We start from the raw sequence: 24081 nt of genomic DNA on the forward strand, positions 1-24081 counted from the left end.
TGTGAGAGAAGGAGCCAATGCATGAGAGAGTGTGAGTGGATGTGAAGGTGGACAACAAAAGCCTTGCAGTGCAGAGACGCTGAGCAGAAGGTTCCTGTGCTGTGGACAGGAGCAGCCGGCTACTGCGGTAAGCGGCCCTTCAAGGTGCTTCTCCTTGCGCCCCAAGGAAGTCCCACCATTTTGGAAGAATCCAGGTCTTCCCTGGGAGGAGGCAGTGGGAGTGGCTGGGGCCCAGCAACCTGAGCCACCAGCGCACCTGGCACCATTGGACCAGTGGACACTCTGTGTCAACACAGACCAGGGCACAGTAGTAGAGCTGCCAAGGTGCTAATCGCAGAAGCCGCAGACAGTCGGGAGCACAGCACCATTCCCCACAGTAGCAGCTTGATCAGAGTCAAGATATACCCCCAGCAGCAGAGGCTGGGGAGCAGACATCCATCCCCAGGCAACAGAATCACAGAAAAGCAGCTGAGACCCATCCCCAAAAACTACAGCAAAAGCTGAGGAAGAGTTGAACCCCATGGAACAGCAGCACTCCCCAGCCACCAGCAGCGGGACCTGGGGCTCCACAGAGGCCTGTGTGGTCCAGTAGCTCACAAGAGCAGTGGAAAGCCAGAGCCCAAGAGAGACTGGTGTGATCCAGCTGCCCGCCCCTGGGAACTGCAGGGTGTGGGGGCACCAGAGAGGCCTGTGCGAACCCAGAGAGACCCTGCGATCTAGTTACCCCCAGGACCTGCGGGGTGCTGAACACCAGATAGGCCTATGCGACCCAGCCAGGACTGTGTGATCTAGTTATCCATGGGACTGTGGGGTGCTAAAGCACCAGAGAGGCCCGCACAACCCAGCAGGGACTGTGAAATCCAGTTACTTGCGGGACCTCGGGAGTGCTGAAGCACTGGTGCGACCCAGCAGCCCATAACATAGGCTTAGAGCAAGGTTCCCAAAGTGACTGTGCGATCCAGTTACCCTAAGGACCTATAGGGTGCTGGGGTACCAGAAGGCCTGTGCGACCCAGCTGCATACAAGATAGGCATAGAGAATGTGAAAAACGGAGGGGAAATGAATAGAAGCTACGCAGACAATCGCCCAGGACCAAACGGGAATTACAACTAAAATAAAGACAAATCCTCAAAAAAAAAAAAAAAAAGCAACAGAAAAGCAGCAGGACAGAACCATATAATCGGGAACACTGGTAGGATATGCAGAGGCATGAGAGGGAGCTTGGCTGGGAGCCCACAGATAGCAGCATTCTTAGCTGTGAGGAGCACCTTTGGGGAATAAAGACCAAGACCGCTCCACACTGTAGAAAGCCAGGACAGAGAGCTAAAATAGCCACAGCCACTCATCTGGGGGCTACAGCAGAAGGAGGGCAGACTGGACTAGAACTCTGTGGGGAAACCCAGGATTTGGAGGGCACTCAGAGTTTTTGCTGAGTTGCAGCCACAAAGGACAGTGGCCAGTGTGCTCCTTCCCAGAGCTGTGAGAAAAAGCAGCAGCCCCACCCCCCAACCCTTGGAGATTCAACTTTTCCCAAGTGAGGCAAAAAAATGCAAATTGAGACTCATTAATAATCAGTATCTATCCCACCTTCTGGAAATCCTCTTATGCAGAACACCAGGGCTACATTCCAAGGCACTGAGTAACTGAGACCACTAGCGTCCAGGAAAAAGCTAGAGGATGACTGAACCATTCCCAGGCTTGCAAATTTACCCAGGAAAGTAAGACTTAAAAGTGTTGTTTAACCTGGGCCCACCCAGGCTTATCCAAACCCAGTAGAGGGAGCCACAAAGAGCAGAACACCAACACCCAGTGGAAAAATTTGGCAGGCTCCAAAACCCACTGAGATAGCCAAAATGGTAAAACAAAGAAACAAATCCCAAATGAAAGAACAAGAGAACTCTATCGAAGATGAGATCAATGAAATGCAGCTAAGGAGATCAATGAAATGCAGCTAAGAAAATTATCAGAGGTAGAGTTCAGAGCCATGATCTTGAGGAAGCTCAACAGGATGAGTAAGGACATCAGCACCATGAGTAAAGATATAGAAACATTGAAAACCACCCAAGTGGAAATGAAGAATGACATAGCAGAAATTCAGAACACATTGAAAGGACTAACCAGCACAGTAGAGGTAGCTGAGGACTGGATCAGTGAATTAAAAGACAGGGTAGAAAAAAATCAATCAATCAGAAAACCAAAAGACAAAAACACTTAAAAAAAAGAGGAAGAAGGCTTAAGAGAACTGTGGGAAAACCGGAAATGTAATAACATTCACATCAAAGGAGTCACCAAAGAAGAAGAAAATGGGCAAGGGCTAGAGAATATATTTGAAGAAACAGTGACAGAAAAATTTTCTATCTTGGTGAAGAAAGAAGGCATTCAAGTTCAAGAAGCACAGAGACCCCAAGTAAGAAAAACCCAAACAGGCCCATACCAAGACACATAGTAATTAAAATGCCAAAAATTAAAGACAAAGAGTGAATCCTATAGGCAGCAAGAGATAAGCAGCAGGTTACCTAAAAAGAAAATCCCATAGGCTGTCAGCCGGCTTCTCAACAGAAACACTACAGGCCAGAAGGGAGTGGCATGAAGTAATCAAGGTCATAAAAAGAAAGGATCTGAATCCAAGACTACTCTACCCAGCAAGGCTATCATTCAAAATAGAAGGTTAAAGAGCTACCCAGACCAAAAAAAAAAAAAAAAGGCTAAGGGATTATATTAACATCAAACCAGCATGGCAAGATATGCTGAAAGGACTGCTGTAATTAGTAGAAGAAATAGGAAGAAAAATAGAATCACACTAAACAGAAATGGCAATAAATAAGTATATATCAATTATTACCTTAAATGTGAATGGTTTGAATACTCTGATAAAAAAAAAAAAACACAGAGTAGCTGACTGAATAAGAAAGCATGACTCACATATATGTTGTTTACAAGAGACCCACTTCACAACAAAAGACTCACATAGGTTGAAAGTGAACGAATGGAAAAAATCTTCCAAGAAAACAGAAAGGAAAAAAAAAAGCTGGTATCTGATAAAGTAGACTTCAAAATGAAGGCCATAACTAGAGACAAAGAAAGCTACTACATAATATCGAAAAGATCTATCCAACAGGAAGATATAACCTTAGTAAACATATATGCACCCAATTTAGGATCACCAATATATATTAAAAATCTTCTGGAGGACTTCAAAGGAGAAATCAACAGCAATACAGTCATAGCAGGAAACTTCAGTACCCCACTCATATCACTGGATAGATCTTCTAGACAAAAAATTAACAAGGAAACAGAGACTCAAAATGAAGCACTACATCAAATAGGTTTAATAGATATCTACAGAAAATTGCACCCCAAAACTGAAGAAGTCACATTCTTCTCAAGTGCACATGGGATGTTCTCAAAGATAGACCAAATGTTTGGGCACAAACTAAATCTATACAAGTTCAAGAAGATTGACATTATATCAAGCATCTTCTCAGATCACAATGGCATGCAACTAGAAATCAATTACAACAAGAACATGCAAAGACATTTGAACACATGGAGGCAAAAATAGCATGTTATTGAACAATGAATGGGTTACCATGGAGATCAAGGAAAAAATTAAAAACTTCCTTGAAACCAGTGAAAATGAACACACAACACAAATTCTATGGGATGCAGCGAAAGCAGTTCTGAGAGAGAAGTTCATAACACTATAGGCCTACCTCAAGAAGTAAGAAAAATTTCTAATAGACTATTTAACCTCACAACATAAACAATTAGAAAGCAAACCGAAAGAAAACCCCAGAGCAAGTAGAAGGAAGGAAATAGTAAAGATCAGAACAGAAATAAATGACATGGAGACCAAAAAAACAATTCAAAGGATCAATGTAACAAACAGCTGGCTCTTTGAAAAGATAAACAAGCTTGATGGACCCTTAGCTAGACTCACCAAGAAACAAGGAGAGAGAACTCAAATACACAAAATAAGAAAGGAAAGAGGAGAAATAATATCTGACACACAGAAATGCAAAGGCTTGTTAACAGATATTATGAACAATTATACGGCAACAAATTTGCCAATCTAACTGAAATGGACAAACTTTTAGAAACACATAGTCTCCCAAAACTGAACTGGGAAGAGATAGAAAACTTGAACAGACCAATAACAACAAAAGAAATGGAAGATATAATCAAGACTCTCTCAGCAAAGAAAAGCCCAGACCCGGACGGCTTCATGGGGGAATTTTACCAAACATTCAAAGAAGAACTAATAATACCCATTCTCCTCAAACTATTTCAAAAAATTCAAGAAGAAGGAAGACTTCAAAGTTTTATGAGGCCAGCATAATTCTAATTCCAAAACCAGAAAAAGACACTACAAAGAAAGAAAACTACAGGCCAATATTCCTGATGAACATGGATGTAAAAATCCTGAACAAAACACTAGCAAATCTAATACAGCAGTACATCAAAAAAATTATTCACCATGACCAAGTGGAATTCATCCCAGGGATGCAAGGCTGGTACAATATTTGCAAATCAATTATTGTGATACACCACATAAACAAAATGAAGAATAAAAACCACATGATCACATCAATAGATGCCAAAAACGCCTTCCACAAAATCCAGCATCCATTTCTGATAAAAATGCTCAGCAATGTGGGAATAGAGGGATCATATCTCGACATAATAAAGGCCATATATGAAAGACCTACAGCCAACAGCATACTCAATGAGCAGAAATTAAAAGCATTTCCCTTAAGAACAGGAACAAGATAAGGATGCCCACTTTCGCCACTCTTATTTAACATACTACTGGAAGTCTTAGCCACAGCAATCAGACATGAAGTAAAAATAAAAGGGATCCAAATTGGAAAGGAGAAAGTGAAACTGTCATTATTCACAGATGACATGATACTATATGTAGAAAATTCCAAATACTCCATCCAAAATTTACTAGCTTTAACAAATGAATTTGGCAAAGTAGCAGGATACAAAATTAACATCAAGAAATTAATAGCATTCTTATACCTCAATGATGAACTGACAGAAAGAGAAACTAAAAAAGCAATCCCATTTACCAAGGTGGCAAAAAAAATTTGATACTTAGGAATAAACTTAACCAAAGAAATAAAGGACCTATTCACAGAAAGCTACAGGACATTGAAAAAAGAAATAGAGGAAGATACAAAAAAGTGAAAGCACATACCTTGTTCATGGATTGGAAGAATTAACATCATTAAAATGTCCATATTACCCAAAGCAATCTATAGATTCATTTCAATCTCCATCAAAATACCAACGACATACTTTACAGAACTAGAACAAATGTTTCAAAAGTTCCTATGATACCAAAAAAGACCTCAAATAGACACAGCAATCTTGAAAGGGAAGAACAAAGTTGAAGGGATCACATTACCAGATTTCAGGTTATACTACAAAGCCACTGTAATCAAAACAGTCTGGTACTGGCACAAGATCAGGCATATAGACCAGTGGAGCAGAACAGAGAACCCAGAAATGGATGCAAGGCAATATGCTCAATTAATATTTGACAAGGGTGGCAAGAGCATACAGTGGAGTAAATATAGCCTCTTTAATAAATGGTGTTGGAAATATTGGACAGCTACATGCAAAAAAAATGAAACTAGACCATCAACTTACACCATACACAAAAATAAAATCAAAATGGATAAAATACTTGAATGTGACTCGTGAATCCATAAAAATCCTAGAAGAAAATGTAGGCAACAAAAGTTCAGACATCATACGCAGCAGAATTTTGATCACCTAAGGCAACAGAAACAAAAGAAAAAATAAACACATGGGACTATATCAAACTCAAAAGCTTCTGCACAGCAAAAGATACAGTCATCACAATGGAAAGGCAACCCACTGTATGGGAGAGCATAATTCCAATGATATATCAGATAAGGGGTTAATTTCCAATATATAGAGAATGCTCATACAACTCCACAAAAGGAAGACAAAGAACCCAATTAAAAAATGGGCAGAGGAGCTGAATAGACACCTCTCGGAACAGGACATACAAATGGCCAAGAGACATATGAAGAAATGCTCAACATCACTAATCATCAGAGAGATGCAAATTAAAACAATAATGAGGTATCACCTCACATCTTTCAGAATGGCCGCCATGAACAAATCATTAAACAGCAAGTGTTGACGAGGGTGTGGAGAAAAGGGGACTCTAGTACACTGCTGGTGGGAATGCAGACTGGTGCAGCCACTATGGAAACAATATAGTGTTACCCAAAAATTTAAAAATTGAACTTCCATTAGACCTAGTGATCCCACTTCTAGGAATATACCCCAAGAAGCCTGAAACACCAATCAGAAAGAATATATGTACCCCCATGTTCGTAGCAGCACTATTTACAATAGCTAAGACCTGGAAACAATCCAAATGTCTATCAGTAGACGAATTGATAAAGCTGTGGTACATATACACAATGGAGTACTATGCAGCTGTAAGCAAGAAATATCTCTTGTTTTTTGTGTCGACATTGAGGGTCCTGGAACGTATTATCCTAAGCAAAACAAGCCAAACAGAGAAAGACAAGTACCTTATGATCTCACTTATTTGTGGAGTATAATGAACATAACAGTCTGAGGAAGGGGGTAGTCCCAGAGATGTGGAAGTGGGGTACAGACTGACAATCCCCAGAAGAGAGGGTGATGGGGAGAGATAAACCACAGAACGTATATGCATGTATGCATGAACAGTGGACATGGACAAGAAAGCTGGGGACAGGGCGGGGAGGGGTGGGAATCAGTGGAGGAGAAAGAGAAACATCTGTAACAAAAATAAACAAATTAATTAATTGAAAAAAGAAAGAAAGAAAAATCATTAGGAGATTTGCCTGCCAAGTTTTTCATTTGATATGTTTTTGGTTGCCGTGGTAACAAACCCATGCTTACACATATGAAAAATTTATATTTATGAATCCCTCCTATATGTCAACATGGTATCTTTTAGTTGTAGAATCATATTAACAGAAAGCTTTAGTGGGGTTGAATCTTAGACTTCAGGATCTGTTTTGGTGGAAAGGGACTGTAGTGGTCAGGTTTGTGCCAAGACTGGTGCTACTGGATTTCTTCTTCAATGTCTTAATGCTTTTAGAAAAACTTGAGCAGCCTCAAAACCAGCCCTTTTAGGTAGAAACAGGAGCATTTATTTCTGTTAGTATTTTGTTCAGTAGAATAGCTGTAACACTGCGTTTGGTGCAGATTTTCACATTTTAAAATGAAGTTGTATTTGATGATTCAGAATTGGCATGAGGAAAATCTACCACTGTAATTTCATACGGACTAGCAATGAGAATAATGCAACCAGCACATCCCTAATGCAAAATTTTTTTCTTTTAACTTGGGACATGTGTTTTATAAATATTATATGACATTGGTTATGTGAAACTGAGGCTAGGATTATAGATTACATATCAAAAAGGAAACAAGGATTTTCATTGACCATTGGTTTTGATAATAAAAAGAAACTCGATCATTGCCCCTCCTTAGATGATTATTGCTTTTGGCTTTAGTGTTTGTTTTTAATGCTTTTTATTAAGGGATAATGTGTTTGTATTTATTATAGGTTACTGTTTATGGAATTTGGAAGGTTAAGAGGGCAACGAGTAGTAATCTTGCATTACAAGCTCTATTACATCATTTAAATTGCCTTTTGTTCCCTGTAGTCTGTTCCCACAGATGTTGGACAATTTGGCAACCTTTTTATTTGAATCAGAGAGAAGGTTATGTAAACATACCCTGAATAAATCAGGTGTTAATTTCTGAGCTCAGCAAATATATTATATAGAATAAGAAGTTGACTTTCATTGAGAAAAAGTCAGCATTACTTACAAGCCCATAGAGTGAGTGATTTGTCAGCTTCTGAATTGCTCTAGAATTAAATGCTTCAAGTACAACCACAGAAGAAATGCAGTTAACCATAAAGAATTCAGGTTGTGGGAAAGAGTAGATTTTCACCCCACATTCAAGATACTTGGGACTCACACTTTGTTCTCTCCAGCTCAGTATTACCATCAACTCTATTAATGGTGTAATGACTCAGAGTATAAAGGAGCACGAAAATAATTGATTTTTTTTAAATTACATGAAATGTTAGAAATAATTTCTATAAATTAGTACACTTGGTTAAAGAATATATTTTAAATTGAGAGTAGATATGGGATACTATATAAGTTCGCCATAGTCACCCAATGTGACTTTAGCCAGGGTCTGCATTAAAAGAAAACCAGGGTTTAAATGGAGCAGAAAGTGTGTCTCTGTGTTATCAGAGAAAGAGGGGGCAGTTTTTGAGCCCCAGATAGAACTGAGGCTTAGGGTTTAGGTTGCATAATATATTTATTAATTTATATGATAAGAAAGGCCTGAGACTTGTACTGCATATCTTTTCCCTTGCTCGGATTTACTTGTTGAGATTATATTTTTGAAGTCATCAGACATGATTAATTTAGAAATTTCTAATACAGGGAATCTTCTAAGTCACCCCATGTAAATAACTGCTTCCAGCTATCCCAGTCTCAGGATCTCAGTGTGTTGGCCATGGACTTCACTGCACACTTTTCTTCCTGAGACAGGAGAGAGGACAGGAAAACATTTGCCAAACTCAGAGCTCCATGGGAGCCACTTGGAGCAACACAGCAGACTTGTACCCAAGTTCTGGCTGTGAAGCAACTAAGAGGAAAAGAGTATTTTACTACTATAATTAGGTAAGTGAAGGCTTCCAATGAGCAAAAATATATGTAAATTGGGTTCTATAAGTCATTCACACTTGATTACCATCTTGGTCCAGTGACTCATTTAATAAATACTTCCTGCTAACAATTGTACTATGCTACATTTTAAATTATTTCTCCTATCAATAACAATTGTGATTAAGTAGTAATTAATATCTCATTTTACAGTTCAGGGCATGAAGGCTTAGCAAAGTTAAGTCACTCACCCAAGGGCACACTGATAGTTGAATGCAGGCCTGTCTGACTTCAAAGCGGTTTCTCATACTTTCTACATTGTGTTACTCCTTTGGTGTGTCTACTGTGAGCTGTTGAGGGTGATACAAAAGTGAATATAAGGTGGTCTCCACTCCAAAACACCTGGTGAGGAGATGAGGCACACTGCGAAACTAAGCTACAGAAAAGAATGTGACCAGTGACATGGCACAGGCATTTTGTGACAGGAATATTCAGGGAGGCTTCACTGAGGTGATATTGAGGGAAAAGGAGGATGAGGGTGCTCATATTTTTAAATAAGGATAGAGGGTGTGGGAGGTGAAGATGTTGTGAACAATGCCTAGGAGAGTGGGACCAGCTGCCACTGTAGATGCTGCTTAGGGTTAGCAGAAGATAAGCTGCCAACATGTAGCCAGGGGCAGTTCTTGGACACCTTTGCATGCACAGCATAAGCAGCCCAGAAGCACAGTAACATTTTCACCCAAACCTAAAATACACCTCAAAGAGATGGGAGAGTCAGAAGAAAAATCTTTTTCCCTTAAGACACATATCTAGCCTTCCCTTAAAACTACAAATTTAGTCCATTCCCTTCACCTTACAGATGGGAAGGCAGAGGCCCAGAGGGCCAAAGTAGTTTGTCCAGAGTCATAGTGGCAAATGGGCACCAAACTTGAGGTCAGACTTCCTGACCCGTCATTGTTTAGTGAGGCAGTATTTCCATTCAGCACCCACCAATTCCCACTGCTGTGGAGGAACAGAAGGTGCAGAGTCACACTGTTTTTCCAGAATTTGATTAGCATCACTTGAGGCATTGACTGAGTTTGTCAGATGTAGAAGCTAAATCTTGAAAAGGGATTTATGGCCTCAACACCCAAATACCACTCTCACTGTAGACTGGTGTGTTAAGCCATAGTTTTTTCTTTTTTAATACACACACACACACACACATACCATGTATGTATAAACATACATAAATATACATGCATGTGCACTCTATATACACACACAAATACACATATATCTACACATACATATATTTTCACTTATTTTGTCCCCTATATTTAAACAAAAACTTTCCAACTCTTGTTGAACTATGTTAACCTGAATAGTTTTCTAAGCAATATTCTGTAGGTGCCTTCACCTGAGCCTGCCCATTGCCATCAAGCTGCCATGAGAAACTTATTCAGGGCTTGATCATCGGCACCCTAGCTCTTCTGCCCCCTGGGTTTCCCTCAGCTTTTCAGTGGTAACCCTCACTGTTCATTCAGCCTATAGAGCATGGGATAAATGAAAGCCCTGGACACTCAATAAGTGTTGGTTTCAATTTTATTCATTTAACTATTGTATTTTTCACTTTTGCTCTGAAATGAGTAAGGCATGCTGATTTTCCTGTTGTTCTTGCCTCCTGATCAGGATAATTAAGAGTTGGCTTTACTGTCCAATATCAGAGCAAGGTACTTTCTCTCTGCTCCTCAGGCACCATAAGCCATTTCTTTTATGGAATTATCACACTACTTTTTTACTTGCTGTTTTTATTGTCATTTCCCTCCCTAGACTCTAAGTTCCTGGTGGACAGGGATGGCACGTGCTTGCAGTGTGACTCATTTTGGCTTTTTCCCTTGCCATAATCCCCACACTTCTTCCTCCTGGACTACAGAGCCAGTCTTCTTGTTTTGTATTTGTTCACTATAGAGAAGAAATAGGTAAAGTGCCTTTCAATGATCACTTGTATTTTTTCCACAATGCATTTAAAAGCTCTCTCCTTCAACTACTCCAGTTCTTTAACTCAACAGAAATTAATTTTTTATGAATAATACTGAGAATATCCTTTAACCTGGTCCTGATGGTATATATGTGTGTGTGTGTGTGTGTGTGTGTGTGTGTGTATATCTTATTATTCCACACATATATATATGGTTTTTTAAAAATTATATTATGTAATATATCTATAATACTAATTTGGGGAGCTTTTTATAGAAGATTTGGGGGCTTATTATGGATGACTCTTTTATTTATAGTTTTTCTAATATTTTGGTTCTTTTAAGGATATTTTTATTTACAATAAATGTTTATATTTTATATTACACTTAAATAGTTTTTAAATGTCAAACTGTAATGTGTTCACTGCTTTCTTTATAAATAAGTCAGTAAAAATATTATCCAAATACCAACAAATATCTAATTTAAAAAATAAATCTTGTAAAATGTATTTAAGCATCAAATTTTAATTGAATTGTGATGTCATTAATAAATTAAGATAAACCTTTGCCTCCTTTTATTTGAAAGAAAAAAGATAAGCCATTAATTAGATTTTTAGTTAGCCCGCAACCAGCTGGTGCTCTCAAATTTCTCAGACAGAATTTTCCTAGAATGTAATAACAGTGCCCTTTGCTATAGCAATAGAATTTGGAATGGTATTGATCCATGATGGATTTATACCCACCACTTTTCAAAGGCAATGTGATCTCTTCTGATAAAGAATAATGGAAAAGACTATAGGGCCCCACACTGCCTGGGCACTGCCTTGTAGCAGAAAATATACTCTGGTCTTTGTATATTTCACAAATGTTTCTTTGTATGATTTCACATTTTGAGTTCATACATCAAGTCCTCTGCAGCCTCTTTTTCTAGTAGGAAGCTCATTATAGAGAGGGCCCCATTTACTAGGCCAATTGGCAAATTAATTTCCAATTAATGGCCAGTTCCCCTGATTAGAAACTTGAGTAGAACAACTGAAATTTTTTAAAGTAAAATATTGATATCTTTGATGACAAAACCAAATTAGGCTCTCATCAAAAGCAACTGAACTTTTTTTTAAATGTTATTTTAGAAAGTACATGAAATGCTAGAAGCGTTGAGCAATTCTCTGTTGTTCTTTATGGCCATTTAGATGAAAAGTGTTTCTTTTAGGCAACTGTGGTTTGAACAAAGAACTGTGATTAGTTTTTACATTTCCTTACTCACCAATAGTGTACTTCTTATTTATTACAGGCTTTCTTCAAGCAAGAATTAACTTTCATTAGCAAAATCATTGAAACTGTTCAAAATAAACCACTTTTCTCTTATTATTCCAAAAGAAGACATCAGAGTCACAAATTTAAGATGATGGAGTAGTATTGCATTACAGGTACCCACACCCCCTCACCTCACAGGCAGGAGGCCACATGGTTCTAGGTGTATCTCCTGTTTCAGAGGCCCCAGCCCTGCTGAATAGATTCTTCTAACAAGGCACAAGACAGGGATTTGCTTTTATTTGGTCTCATAGATATGATCCATTTTGAATAATTTTCATTGGTTGGCTATTCTGGTTCAAGCTAGAGAGTGAATGTTTCAATATTAAAGTAATCATAATTGTCTTTAAGAAGCATACTGCTGCCTGGCCAGTGTGGCTCAGTGGATTGAGGGTCATCTCATGGACTGAGAGGTTCCAGTTCGATTCCCAGTCAGGGCATATGCCTGGGTTGCAGGCTCAATCCCCAGTGGGATATGCAGGAGGCAGCCAATCCATATTTCTCTCTCACATCAATGTTTCCATCTCTTTCTCCCTTCCTCTTCTAAAAAAATCAATAAAAACATATTAAAGACAAAAGAAGTCTGCTGCTGTGAGCTCAGCTATAAACCTCACTCTGCAGCACACTAATAAATGGCAGTCCAAGAAAATATTGGAAATAATAAATGTGTAAATAGCTCTTGGTATTAAATCTCCCAGTGCTTAAGCAAGTCATTCAATTTATTGTCATTTTCCTCACTAGATTATAACTTACTCCTGCAGTAGCTCATTTTGGAACATCATCCAAAAAGTTGTGATTATAAAAACAGAAACAAATATTAAAAATGCTGTCTGTGCATATAGGTATTAAAAATAGGAGATGTGATCAGTATTTTTTCCACATTTTCTTGAAAATTTAATTGTTATGCCTATAAAATGTAGCACATCTTTTCAGTGGTGAGTTGAGACTCTCCATCAGAAGTAAGAAAACTAAGTCTAGTGTTATGAAGAAAAAAAGCAAAATATTCACCTAATTAAAATTGAACTTATTAGTTTGATGATTCAGGGATAGACATTAAAAACAAGCAGAGCTACATATACTTGAACATAGGTCTCAGATGGTAGAGAGGGCATGTTCTTATTCTAAGAGTAGGAACAGAAAGATGACATTAAAGAAAACAAATGGGACCTGCCTCATAGGTACACTGAGGTGCCTCTACTCAAGGCATGCTTAAATAGGAGATGAAGGAAATTAAAAGGAGGAAAGGTACTATGAATTCAAAACTCCTTAAACTCAGAAGAGAAGCAAACCCTTCCTTCCTTTCTTCCTTCCTCCTTCCCTTCCTTCCTTTCTTCCTTTTTCCCTTCCTTCCTTCCTCCCTTCCTTTCTTATTTTTTCCAAACCAACCACTGATGAGCTTAAGAGCATTTAAAGATCCATTTCTTTAGTTTCTTCCTTTTGAGGGTAGACATGCCAAACCAATTTAACATTCTCACAATATATTTAATTATGTTGACTGTTCTCTGGGCCTTCAACAGTTTTTCCATAAACTTTACAATGTAAAGACTTAAACAAGTGAACTCCTGGCGTACTTGATGGTGAAGAACAGCCATTCTGAGTATGGAGTTTGTGCTGCCCTGGTACTTTCTTGAGAAAGCAAGCTGGGTACTGTTTCTGTCATCAAAATAAGTCTTCCTAAGGAAGGGGCAGCGCTGGTATTTTCCTCTCTGATTATGCCTTAGGTTTATGACCTAAATGCAAAATAAATTATATCTGTCAAAACATTGTTTGGTCTGATGATCTGGCTTGGAAAAATAGAGTTCCTAGCACAGCAGGAAAATATAGTGCCTGGCATAGCAAGTTGACCTTTTAGTGAAATATTTGTGAGTATGTTGGCCCATTAGAAAAACAAAGAAAAATAAATAAAAATATATCTTTGATAATAAATAGCATAATCAGGACTACTGGCCCAGAAATTTCGAAAGGGTAAAGAAGCAGTATGTAGATGTCACTTCACAATTGAAATAGGCATTTCTCTTTCATGATTTGTGGTATTGTTTATGTAGTTACGTCAGAGGGATGTGATATGCCTCACAGAGTAGTGAATCCTAACAAGTTATGGAGTGTCTCTGACCCTTCACTGCAGGTTTCCACTGGGCATCCCTGTCTTTGACAGTTTCAACATCTTCAGAGGAATTGGGGGAGGGGGGAAGCAAATAGAACACGATGTTTTTTCTCTCATTTTATGTAAGGCTGTCCTGTTGCAACCCAGTTCCCCAGGCACATTCTTTTCATATACAAGGAGGCCAATGGGAGGAATGACAGGTTAGGTTATAAGTCACTCTATATCAGGATACTTCCTGCCACCTGAGAGGACACTTGGAGGTCTCAAGCCACAACTCTGTATAGATCTGATGGAGAAGTTGTATGGGGAAAGCTTTCTGTAGTTTAACATAAGCTAAATGAGGTCTGGTGGCCCTAAGTAGGGTAAATACAAGGATTCACCTTTAAACAGTGATCAGCACTGTCTTCTCAAGGAAGACTTAGGACCACAAAAACCTGATTGTCATGGAGTCCTGTCATGGACTTAAAAGAAGCTTCCTTTGAAGAACTGGTCCCTATGCCAGGCTAACTTCACTAGAAACTGTACCCAACACCGTAAGAATAGATATCATGGAAAGCTTTTTATCCTTGACCTAATAATAGGAACAATGCTAAAAAGAAATTAATCATTGGATGTAGATCAGTTCACACAGATAGTGCTCAATCTTTTTCTCGGGCATAGCTATCCAATAGTTGGAAAAATGGAAAACTTTTTGGAAAAATGGAAAACTTTTTCCAAGAGAGCAAGTTGAGGTTTAATAAAATTTCTCACTCAACTAATTAAAATGTTCCACTAAATTTATTTTTAGAGTTACCTTTTTTGGGGGGGAAGTTGATAACCTAAATCCTAGTAGATCTTGGAACATATTTGACTAACACAGTTGAATTTCAGACTTTACAACATAGTAAATTCATTTTTTGTCTTTTAGCAGAATCTGACTTTCCATTAAAATTTTATATACACTTTCATAATGGCTTTGGTGATCATTTTATACACTTTAATTGTTTTTGTAACTTTCTTTTAAAAAAACTAAAATAACAGCCTGGCTTGTTTTGCTCAATGGTTAGAGCGTCGGCTCAAGGACCAAAGAGTCTTAAATTCGGTCTGGTCAAGGGCATGTACCTCGGTTGCAATTCAGTCCCCAGCCCTGGTTGAAGTTGTGTGAAAGGCAACCAATTGATGTGTCTCTCTCACATTGATGTTTCTCTCTTTCTCCCTCCCTTCCACTATCTGAAAATCAATGAAAAAATATTCTCAGGAGAGGATTACAAAAATAAATATATAAATAAATAAATAAATAAATAAATAAATAAATAAATAAATAAATAAATAAAATATATTTATTATAGAAAAAAAAGAAAATGTGCTTAACCAAAAAAGAAAATTTTAATTACTCATAATTTTATTACCCAGAAATTCCACTATTAACATTTCTGCTTTGTAGCCTGCCATTCTTTTTCTTATTTATATATCACCATTAAAATTTTTTTGTTTAATTTTTAATTTAAAAAGTAGATTATCTTATACCAATTATTTTCTAACTTATTTTTATTTGATAAGCATATTATGGATGTTTTCTCATGTTATTAGATATTCTGGAATATAATTGTATTGCCTGCAAAGATTCCATTGCATTATCTTGGTGTAGCAGTTTGGTTATTTTTACTGTGTCCTCCATCCCCTTTGCATTTATATGATATAGATCCTATGCTTTTGTTCAAGTTAGCCTTGGGAATTTTTATTTTTAACACAGGTTCTTCAAGATATTGGAGCCAGAGCAGTTTGAACAAAGTTCATATTCAGGGATGAGTCACATCACTGAGGCTATTGGTTAACTACCCTAATTCATCTGAAGACCCTGGATCACCTTATGTTAGACTTAGAGGGAATTAGTGAATATTAAAGAAGAAACATATTTTAGAAATGACACAAATAGGAAATAATATAACTAATTCTACCTATTAGGAATGCAGAGTATTATAATATGAGTTGAATATAAGTTTCTGGCTGTTAATTCTTTATTTCTATAGCTGGAGTTATTCTGAGACTCTGAGAAGTACCACAAAGTAGTAGGCATTGACATATTAAAAATAAAAGTCAGCATAAAACACAAAATCACATGCCAGAGACATTGTAAAAAAGTGCTTGATTGGTGATGATATACATCATAGTCTGTTAAGGTATTATTGGAGTGAGATAAGGTGTGCAATTAAGAAAACTTTGTTTACCAGGAGCCAAAAGCAAACTTGTCAAAAGGTGAAGTTTGGAGAAGGTTTAAATCAGAGGATGTTGGAGAACCAAAGGTCAGCATGCTTGTTCAGTGAACTGATGAGCAGCCTTCTGGCAAGACCGAGAAGTGTTGGGATTGGTCAACAAAGACAGATAGCCACACAACCAAGTCCTTAAGGAGTACCTAAAGGAAAGCAGAGAGAAGGAGAAAAGAATGGAAACAGGGAAATAATAAAATAGGGGCCAAAAAAAGGGCATTAAGGATGGGACGAGTTGAGAGGCTGTCTACAGAGGCAGGAGAGGAGAGTTGCCAGGGCATATTCGTTCCCAATGTCTAAGGGAGAGGCAACTTCTAGCTACTGTTTTTTTTGTTTTTTTTTAATTTTTTAATTTTTTAAATTAATTTATTTTTGTTACAGATGTTTCTCCTTTTCCCCCCATTGACACCTTCCTCCCAGTCCCCCAACCCCAGCATTGTTGTCTATGTCCATGATTACGCATACAGTTACGATAAGTTCTGTGATTTATCTCTTCCCTCCACCCCCCACCCCCTCTTCTGAGGTTTATACTGGTTTATTTAAAAATGTTTTTAAGTGCCTTGCACTCCATTGGAATATCAAACTTACCAGAATAGGACATTCTGGATTTACTTGCAGTCAAAGTGTTCCCCCACAGACTTGGGCTTTCCCCCTAGTGACAGGTTTGTAGCTACCACAAATAAAATAACATGGGATTAGAAAAATAAAACAAGTTTGTAAACACAGAAGTCTAATGGCTGATTTTCTTCAGGGCTTCTTTTTTTGCTGGTCGTGGCTGCTTCCTATTCTAGTGGAAGGATGCTGTCTTTTGTCTTTGACAGAATGTTGATCCAGGTGTGCCTGTATTTTTACTGTAAGTTTTTATGGCGCTGCCTGAAGTTTGTAATGAGGAAGCTGACCGGAAGATGTGAACTGCAACGGATCTGTTACAATACCAAGCCTGGAGCTTCTAGAACCATGAAGATCGGTAAGCATGAAACAAAGAAGTAAGCAAAATGTAGACTTGATAGGACTGAGGATACAGTGTTATATTTTAGTATAGTAATTTTAAACCACTTGTAATGGATAATTTATGAATGATTTTTTAAAATTATCTCTTTATAGAAACATCATTGAGGGGTTCAAAAAGTAAGGTAAGTAAAAGTGTTTCTATATTTTTCAGCAACTTTTCACTTGGAAGCTTACCTCCATCTTCAAAAGTAAAAATGTGAAGAAACAAAATATACCATTAACTATAAAACCTAATGAAAACTGAGAAGAAATAGTTGCCTTTACTTTTAACATGAAAGTAGCCACTGCATGTGAAATTTTAGGCAGATGTAAGGGCATTTATTATTTACTTCACTGTTGAATTCATCTTTTTTTATAACTCTTGCCAAATCATAAAATAAAAATTTCTTGAACATAAGAGTAGCATTAACTCTCTGGTTTTTTCTCAATATCCAAATTATTTAACTTTATGCTCAAGACTCCAAGAAAATCAAAGACACTCTTCAGGTTTTTATACCACACAGTTAAGCATCCACATAAGAGAGAAAAATGTTTATTTTTTTTTAAGATTCTTGAATATTATTATTTAATTTTGGTATCCTTAAGACTATAACCCTCATGTAAGTCACTCAGTCATAGACATAATGCCCATAAACAATGGAAACCAGGTATATTGAGGGAGAAAAAGAAACTATAATATTTTAATAGGTAGTTTAAAACAGATAATATTGGTTTTTAAAAAAAACTTTCTATTTCTGTTTTATGTTATTATCTTAATCAGGAAAAGGACACTACCCCCATCGTAAAAATGTCAAATTGACTAGAATTCAAATACTAAATCAGTTCTTGCGTTTATTTTATTTTATTTTTTAGTTTAGTTTAGTATCTTCATAGAGAAGCTTTAAACAAATACTTGAAGCCCCTATCTAAATAGACCATAAATAGATCCCACTTAAGCTGCTGATGTTTGTGACAGGGGAAATGATCGAAACATGTTTTCTAGCTGTTGCAGACTTCAGTGACTGTTCACCTTGATGCTATTGAAAAAACTATAGAAGACATCATGGAACTGAAAAAAATCAACCCCGACATAAATCCACAGTAAGAATTATGTTTGTTATTTTGTAAATACAGACATAAGTCATGGCTACATATTTATTATTTCTATAACATGCTTGCTCTCTCAGTCTCTCTCTCTCTCTCTCTCTCTCTCTCTCTCTCTCTCTCTCTCTCTCTCTCAATCTATTCACCTTCCCAATCCCCAACCATCCATCTGCAATGTTTTGACTTTCAGATGAAGAATAAAGAAAAAAGATGCCTTTTTTATATTTTTAAATAGTATCTTTGTACTTTGTTGTGACCTATGCTAATTTTTTGAGATGCAACAAATGTAAGAAATATGATGGATGCCTCCGATATCAGCTGAAATAAAGGGAGCCCATTCATCAGCAGTCACCCCAGGCAACGCCTGTGTTTTACAGTACAGTAAAAGTTCACGTTGTAAATGTGTCCAAGCTGATTCTGCTCCATCATTTCATGACAGGTTGAAATTCCTGGAGATAGTTTCTACCCGCTTGTCAAGAGGACAGGCATGAACACCTTCCTTTTAGCCCAGGGAACCTATATCAGACTTTAGACCTTACAGTTCTGACATAGCTGCAAAATAATAAATTTGTGTTGTTTTAAACCAAAAAGGAAAGAAAGAAAGAAGGAAAGAAAGAAAGAAAATAGAAATAAAGAAAAAAGAAGATTGGCATGTGTGGGAGGGAGACCTGGTTTTTATATGAAGCCTTTAGAACTTTCATCTCATTTGGAAGTATTAAAATGCATTTAGCAATGTACATGACATTTAAAATTAGCTTTATTTTTTCCATTTGGAACAGGAATTTTTCAGTAAAAAATTGGGCTAAGAATATTGGGTAGACAAGTGTCCATCAGTAGATGAGTGGATTAAAAGCTGTGGTACATGTACACAATGGAATACTATGCAGCTGTAAGAAAGAAAGATCCCTTATCCTTTGAGATGGCATGGAAGGACCTACAGAGTATTATGCTAAGCACAACAAGCCAAGCAAAGAAAGACAAATATTCACATGATCTCACTTATTTGTGAAATATAATGAACTAAACAAACTGCTGAACAAAATTAACCCAGAGACATGGAGGTGGGGTACAGACTGACAAGCCTCAGAGGAGGAGTGAGTTTGTGGGGGAGGAGATAAACCATAGAACTTACATGCATGTATGCATGACCAATGAACATAGACAACAAAGCTGGAGATGGGGTGGGGGGTAAGGGGAGGAGGGTGTCAATGAAGGGAAAATGAGAAACATCTGTAACAAACACAAATAAATAAATAAAATTTTTTTTAAAAAAGAATGTTGGGTAGAATAATTTCTGCATGCAGATATATTTAGAGACAGTTTAGGCAGGTAATAATTAAGCTGTCTTTTAGATATGCAAGAGAACTTCAGATGTCACTAAGAAAGGCTTTTGTTGCCAAAGACAGGGAGCTTTAGTCAAGGGGATTTCAAAGTTTACTTTGCAATGTCTGTCTCTTGGAGGGAATCTAGGTACTAGCTAATTGGGGCTCATCACAAAACTCCATTTCCACAGCATTCTTGTGCAGATACCAGCTAATTAGCTGCCTTTTTCTTATTCAGCTGTTGAAGGTAGTTCAATAATGTAGTAAATGTCTTTTTGAAACCTTTTGACATATATTTCTCTGAGGTGACAATAAGGTACTTTATTTTAAATTAAGTTGAATAAAAAATTCAACACTACTATTATGCATGAGGTATATATTATGCATGAGATCTATAATCATATTTAGAGATTGGATTAGATTTAATAACAAATCTTTTCTGTCTCTTCTATGAAAGATATATATTTCATTGAAGAGCATTTCCTTGCCATCTATTCTTTTGATTTCCTTTAGGAAAAAAATCCTTATAGGTATTAGATTGCATTTTTACATCTCTATATTAATTTTGATACTTTTCCCCCCAGATTGACATGGACAAAAGTGATTTTTTTTTTATTATTTCAATAATTTTCTGGGTGGGAGGGAGAGAAGAAATAGAGAAGGCTAGGGGAAATATTTTATAATTTATCAAGCCACTACTACTATTAACCTCACTTTGCTTTAATTACATTTTTTTCAAGTGTTGCTTATGCATTAAGAATTACTACAGTAAAAACTGAACTGGCTTCTCTTGCTCCCTGTTCTTTCATTTCTCTCACTCTCTTCTTTCCCTCAAAATTAACTCTTTTCAGTACTGCAGTGGTTTCCTGGGTGACCAGTTGCACTGTTCACTTTTCTTATGTTAAAATATCTGATTTGGTTTTTCAGTTCTGTAGTAACAAGGGCATTTAATTGATCATTCAATTTTATTTATGTTTGGTATTCTGGGTTTTCTGATACTACCCTCTATGTTTGGAGTAAGTATACAATCCTAAATCATAATTCTCTATTGCCCTCAACTTTAGTCTTAAAACGTTCTATACATCTTATTTCTCTGACCTCCTGACCCCATAAAAAGATGATGATGCCACTGTCATCATGATTTTAATGACCACCACAACAAGAAAAATATTCAAATTTAGTGAGTGAATTAGTAGTACAAATATACCGGAGAGTAACTCGGGTTAAATCGTATGAAATTGCCAATGTTCAACTATTTTGAACCCCAAAAGCTAATAACCGTAAAGAATTTAACAGGAATACATCAATGTGAAATACTACCTTTAGATTTTAAATTGCCATAAAAAAATGTAGGAGAATAATTATGTGACAGAAGTTTATATGAAAAAAGAATCTTGGTGGTTAGTTAGCCATCTGTTTAATAAAATTGTAATATTATGTTACTGCTTAAAGAGACCCTATTTTACCTTCCAGGTTTAGGAGAGAAAAACAGCATTCAGATCACAGGAAGTAATGATTCTCTGTGTGTCCTGCTTGCCTATTTTTTGTTCCACTGATATGTTGTAATGGGGTTGTTAAACAGTGTACATTCAGAGATGACCCAGCAAGAGAGTAAAGCAACTGAAAACCATGTTGCATAAGAAGGAATTAAAGGAACAGGAGATTTTTTTTAAACCCTGGAGATGAGACTGGAACAAAGAATCACTATCTTAAAATAAATAGGCACGTTAGGGGTAAGGTGGAAATACATTTGCTCAGAGAACAGAATTTTAACCACTTGGTGATAAGGAAAGTAGATTTTGTTTTAGCCTTAAGAAAAGTGTTCAGACAACTAGAGAAGTTGGAAGGGAATAGGAAATCTTATAAAGTAGTGAATTCTTTCTCTTGGCATTGGCTATATGTCAGAAATGCTCCCAAGCAGAGCTGTTGTCATTTTGAAACTTTTTTACTCCTAAGCTCCTAAGGACTATTTCTCCCTCTGTCTCTGTCTCTAAATACACACACACACACCACCTTCTGAAGTGTTCTAATATACCCACTAGTGGGGGCTAAATGATCCCTAAGAACCCATTATGACCTATATTTTCTACATCTCACAAGTCACCTGCATAAAGAGCTTTGTTGTTTTTTAAGCCACATTGTTGCAACATGGCTTATGGCCAGAATGAGAGGTAAGTTTTAGCCAAGTTCTACAACTGTCCATGCAGCTTCAGTTAGAAACTGTGCTTCTGTTAGATAGGTCCTATTTGGGCAATTTTCATAGGAAAACTCTTTTGTGCTTACATCAAGTGAACAAAGTATGTTTTGCTTTCCTTCATGTGTGTTTATTTTTGAACACCATAGGTTGGGAATCTCTCTTCAGGCTTGCCTTCTGCAGATCGTTGGGTACAGAAATCTTATTGCAGATGTGGAGAAACTGCGCAGAGAACCCTATGATTCTGATAACTCCCAACACGAGGAAATGCTTCTGAAGGTCAGTCCTCCAACACATTTCAGGCCCTCACTTAGGTTAGTTAATGTTTGCCAAGCGCCTCTTGTGTGATAGGCACAATATCCTGAAAAGCATCCATTTTCTGAAGTGAATTTAGAAAACATCTCAGATGAATAGTTCTAAAGGTTGATTTAAAATTTGTCTTCATTTCCAAACTCAAAATTCAGTGCTTTGAGGTAACATCTTCCATAATCCACCATCAGATCATATAAGATTGCTAAGGTTTTAGTTTGACAGCCAGAAGTATTTATAATTGCATATTAGTCTTCCAGCAATTTTAATACACCAGATATAAACCTTCACTTCCTCTTCTAATAGTCTTCAAGTTACATGAATAAATAATCATCATTAAGGTCTTGGGTAATTTCCCAAGAGAGCTATTGCTGAAGCAGGAACCAACCTCATATTCTTTAATGTCTATTAGAAGTCATAAAAGGAAATCCCAGGTCACTCTTTAAGGAATGCTATTTCTCCTGTTGGCTCTCAGCACAGTTAAACAATCTCAACTTGAGCTCAGTGTGAAAGCCCACAGAAACCACCTCTGATGCTTTCTCAAATTACAGAAGAAAATTGGCTTTTTACCTAAATGCTCACATGAATTTTCCAATGAAATATTTACCTCCAACATCTGAACCATCAAGAAAAGTAGCTTTACCAACAAGTTCAGTGCCCATGTCTTAGTCACCTTTGTGTTCCCCATATCCAGAGCAGTGCCTAAAATTCTAAAAGGCAGTAACAAAATTGGAAGTAAACATTTTGTTTAGCTACCTTAACTTTATTTTATTGGAAAATGTCAATAGAAAATGTAATTTTATAAATGTATCCTGTTGTGTTCTTTTGTGAAGAAGTGTGTGTGTTTTTGTGTAAGTACTTAAGCGAATGACTCATTTGTCTGTATTAATTAGTGCTAGATCTGTTGTAAATCATTAAAAATTAAAGAAACCTCATTCTTAGCAATAGATTTTCTCCTTCTCTTTCTCTCTGCTTAATTTTAGTAAGGCCACTGACTGAGCTTCACCTCTTTTTATTGCCTTATTTTTTCCATTTCTAATAAAGGTAGTTGAGTTCAATAAAAAAGCTCAAAGTGGGAGATAAGAGGTAAATGAAAGAAAAATGAGGTGGTATAATTAACAAACTGCATAATTCATTAGCATGGCTGAGATGCCCACTGAATCAACATTTGGGGTCTTGCTTTATACCTTCTTAGCTGATCTGTTGTAAGTGTTGGCACATAAGTTTTTTTTAGTAAGTATGGGTGAATACATGAATTACTGTAGTTCATCCAATGCATGTCAAGAACTTTTCTGATATGACTTATCTGTGGTCATGATTTGAGTATGTATGTGTCATCATTGTTTATTGTCACCGCTATAAGATGTGAGGAAAGTGATGGTTGTTACCTTTACTTTAGAGGTGAGTAAACTACAAGCATTTTAGTCCAGGCTCTGATTCACATAGCAAGCAAATTATAAAGCCAAGACTGTCCAGTACTGTGTTAGGCACTTTAAGGAAAGACATCTTTTCTACCCTTATGTGGCTTGCAATCGAATCGGAGGGGTACTATGCATTTACAAAACTTACTAATTCTTACTATAGAGCTCCTCACAAATACTTCTCAAATATTTTCTATGCCCCCTGCCTTATTCTCGCCATTATCTCCAACTTGGGCCACTAACTCATCTTCCCTCCCATCTCCTGAAACACCCCTAGAGGGATTATCTAGTCACATTATTCTCTAGGCTAAAAACTTCAGGTTTCCTATGTCTAACAGTAGGAAGAAAGCCCATGCATCTTAGCATGCACTTTGAACCCTCCAATTTATTTCT

At 37.1% G+C, this 24081-nt stretch overlaps 1 protein-coding gene across 3 annotated transcripts in view; it reads left to right on the forward strand.

Moving 5' to 3' along the window:
* Positions 1 to 24081, forward strand: part of ELMOD1 (ELMO domain containing 1) — a 118146-nt gene that overhangs the window by 41079 nt on the left and 52986 nt on the right. For 2 of the 3 annotated variants that reach the window (XM_036258662.1, XM_036258663.1), the window contains exons 3-6: positions 17170 to 17315; positions 17453 to 17481; positions 18342 to 18439; positions 22108 to 22237. In XM_036258662.1, the coding sequence (XP_036114555.1) occupies positions 17170 to 17315; positions 17453 to 17481; positions 18342 to 18439; positions 22108 to 22237 (403 nt within the window). Of the gene's footprint in view, positions 1 to 12092; positions 12115 to 17169; positions 17316 to 17452; positions 17482 to 18341; positions 18440 to 22107; positions 22238 to 24081 lie in introns of those variants that run through there. The other variant, XM_036258664.1, reaches the window with a different exon arrangement.

Source organism: Molossus molossus, unplaced genomic scaffold (assembly GCF_014108415.1).
Source record: "Molossus molossus isolate mMolMol1 unplaced genomic scaffold, mMolMol1.p scaffold_m16_p_13, whole genome shotgun sequence".
Lineage (NCBI taxonomy): Eukaryota > Metazoa > Chordata > Mammalia > Chiroptera > Molossidae > Molossus > Molossus molossus.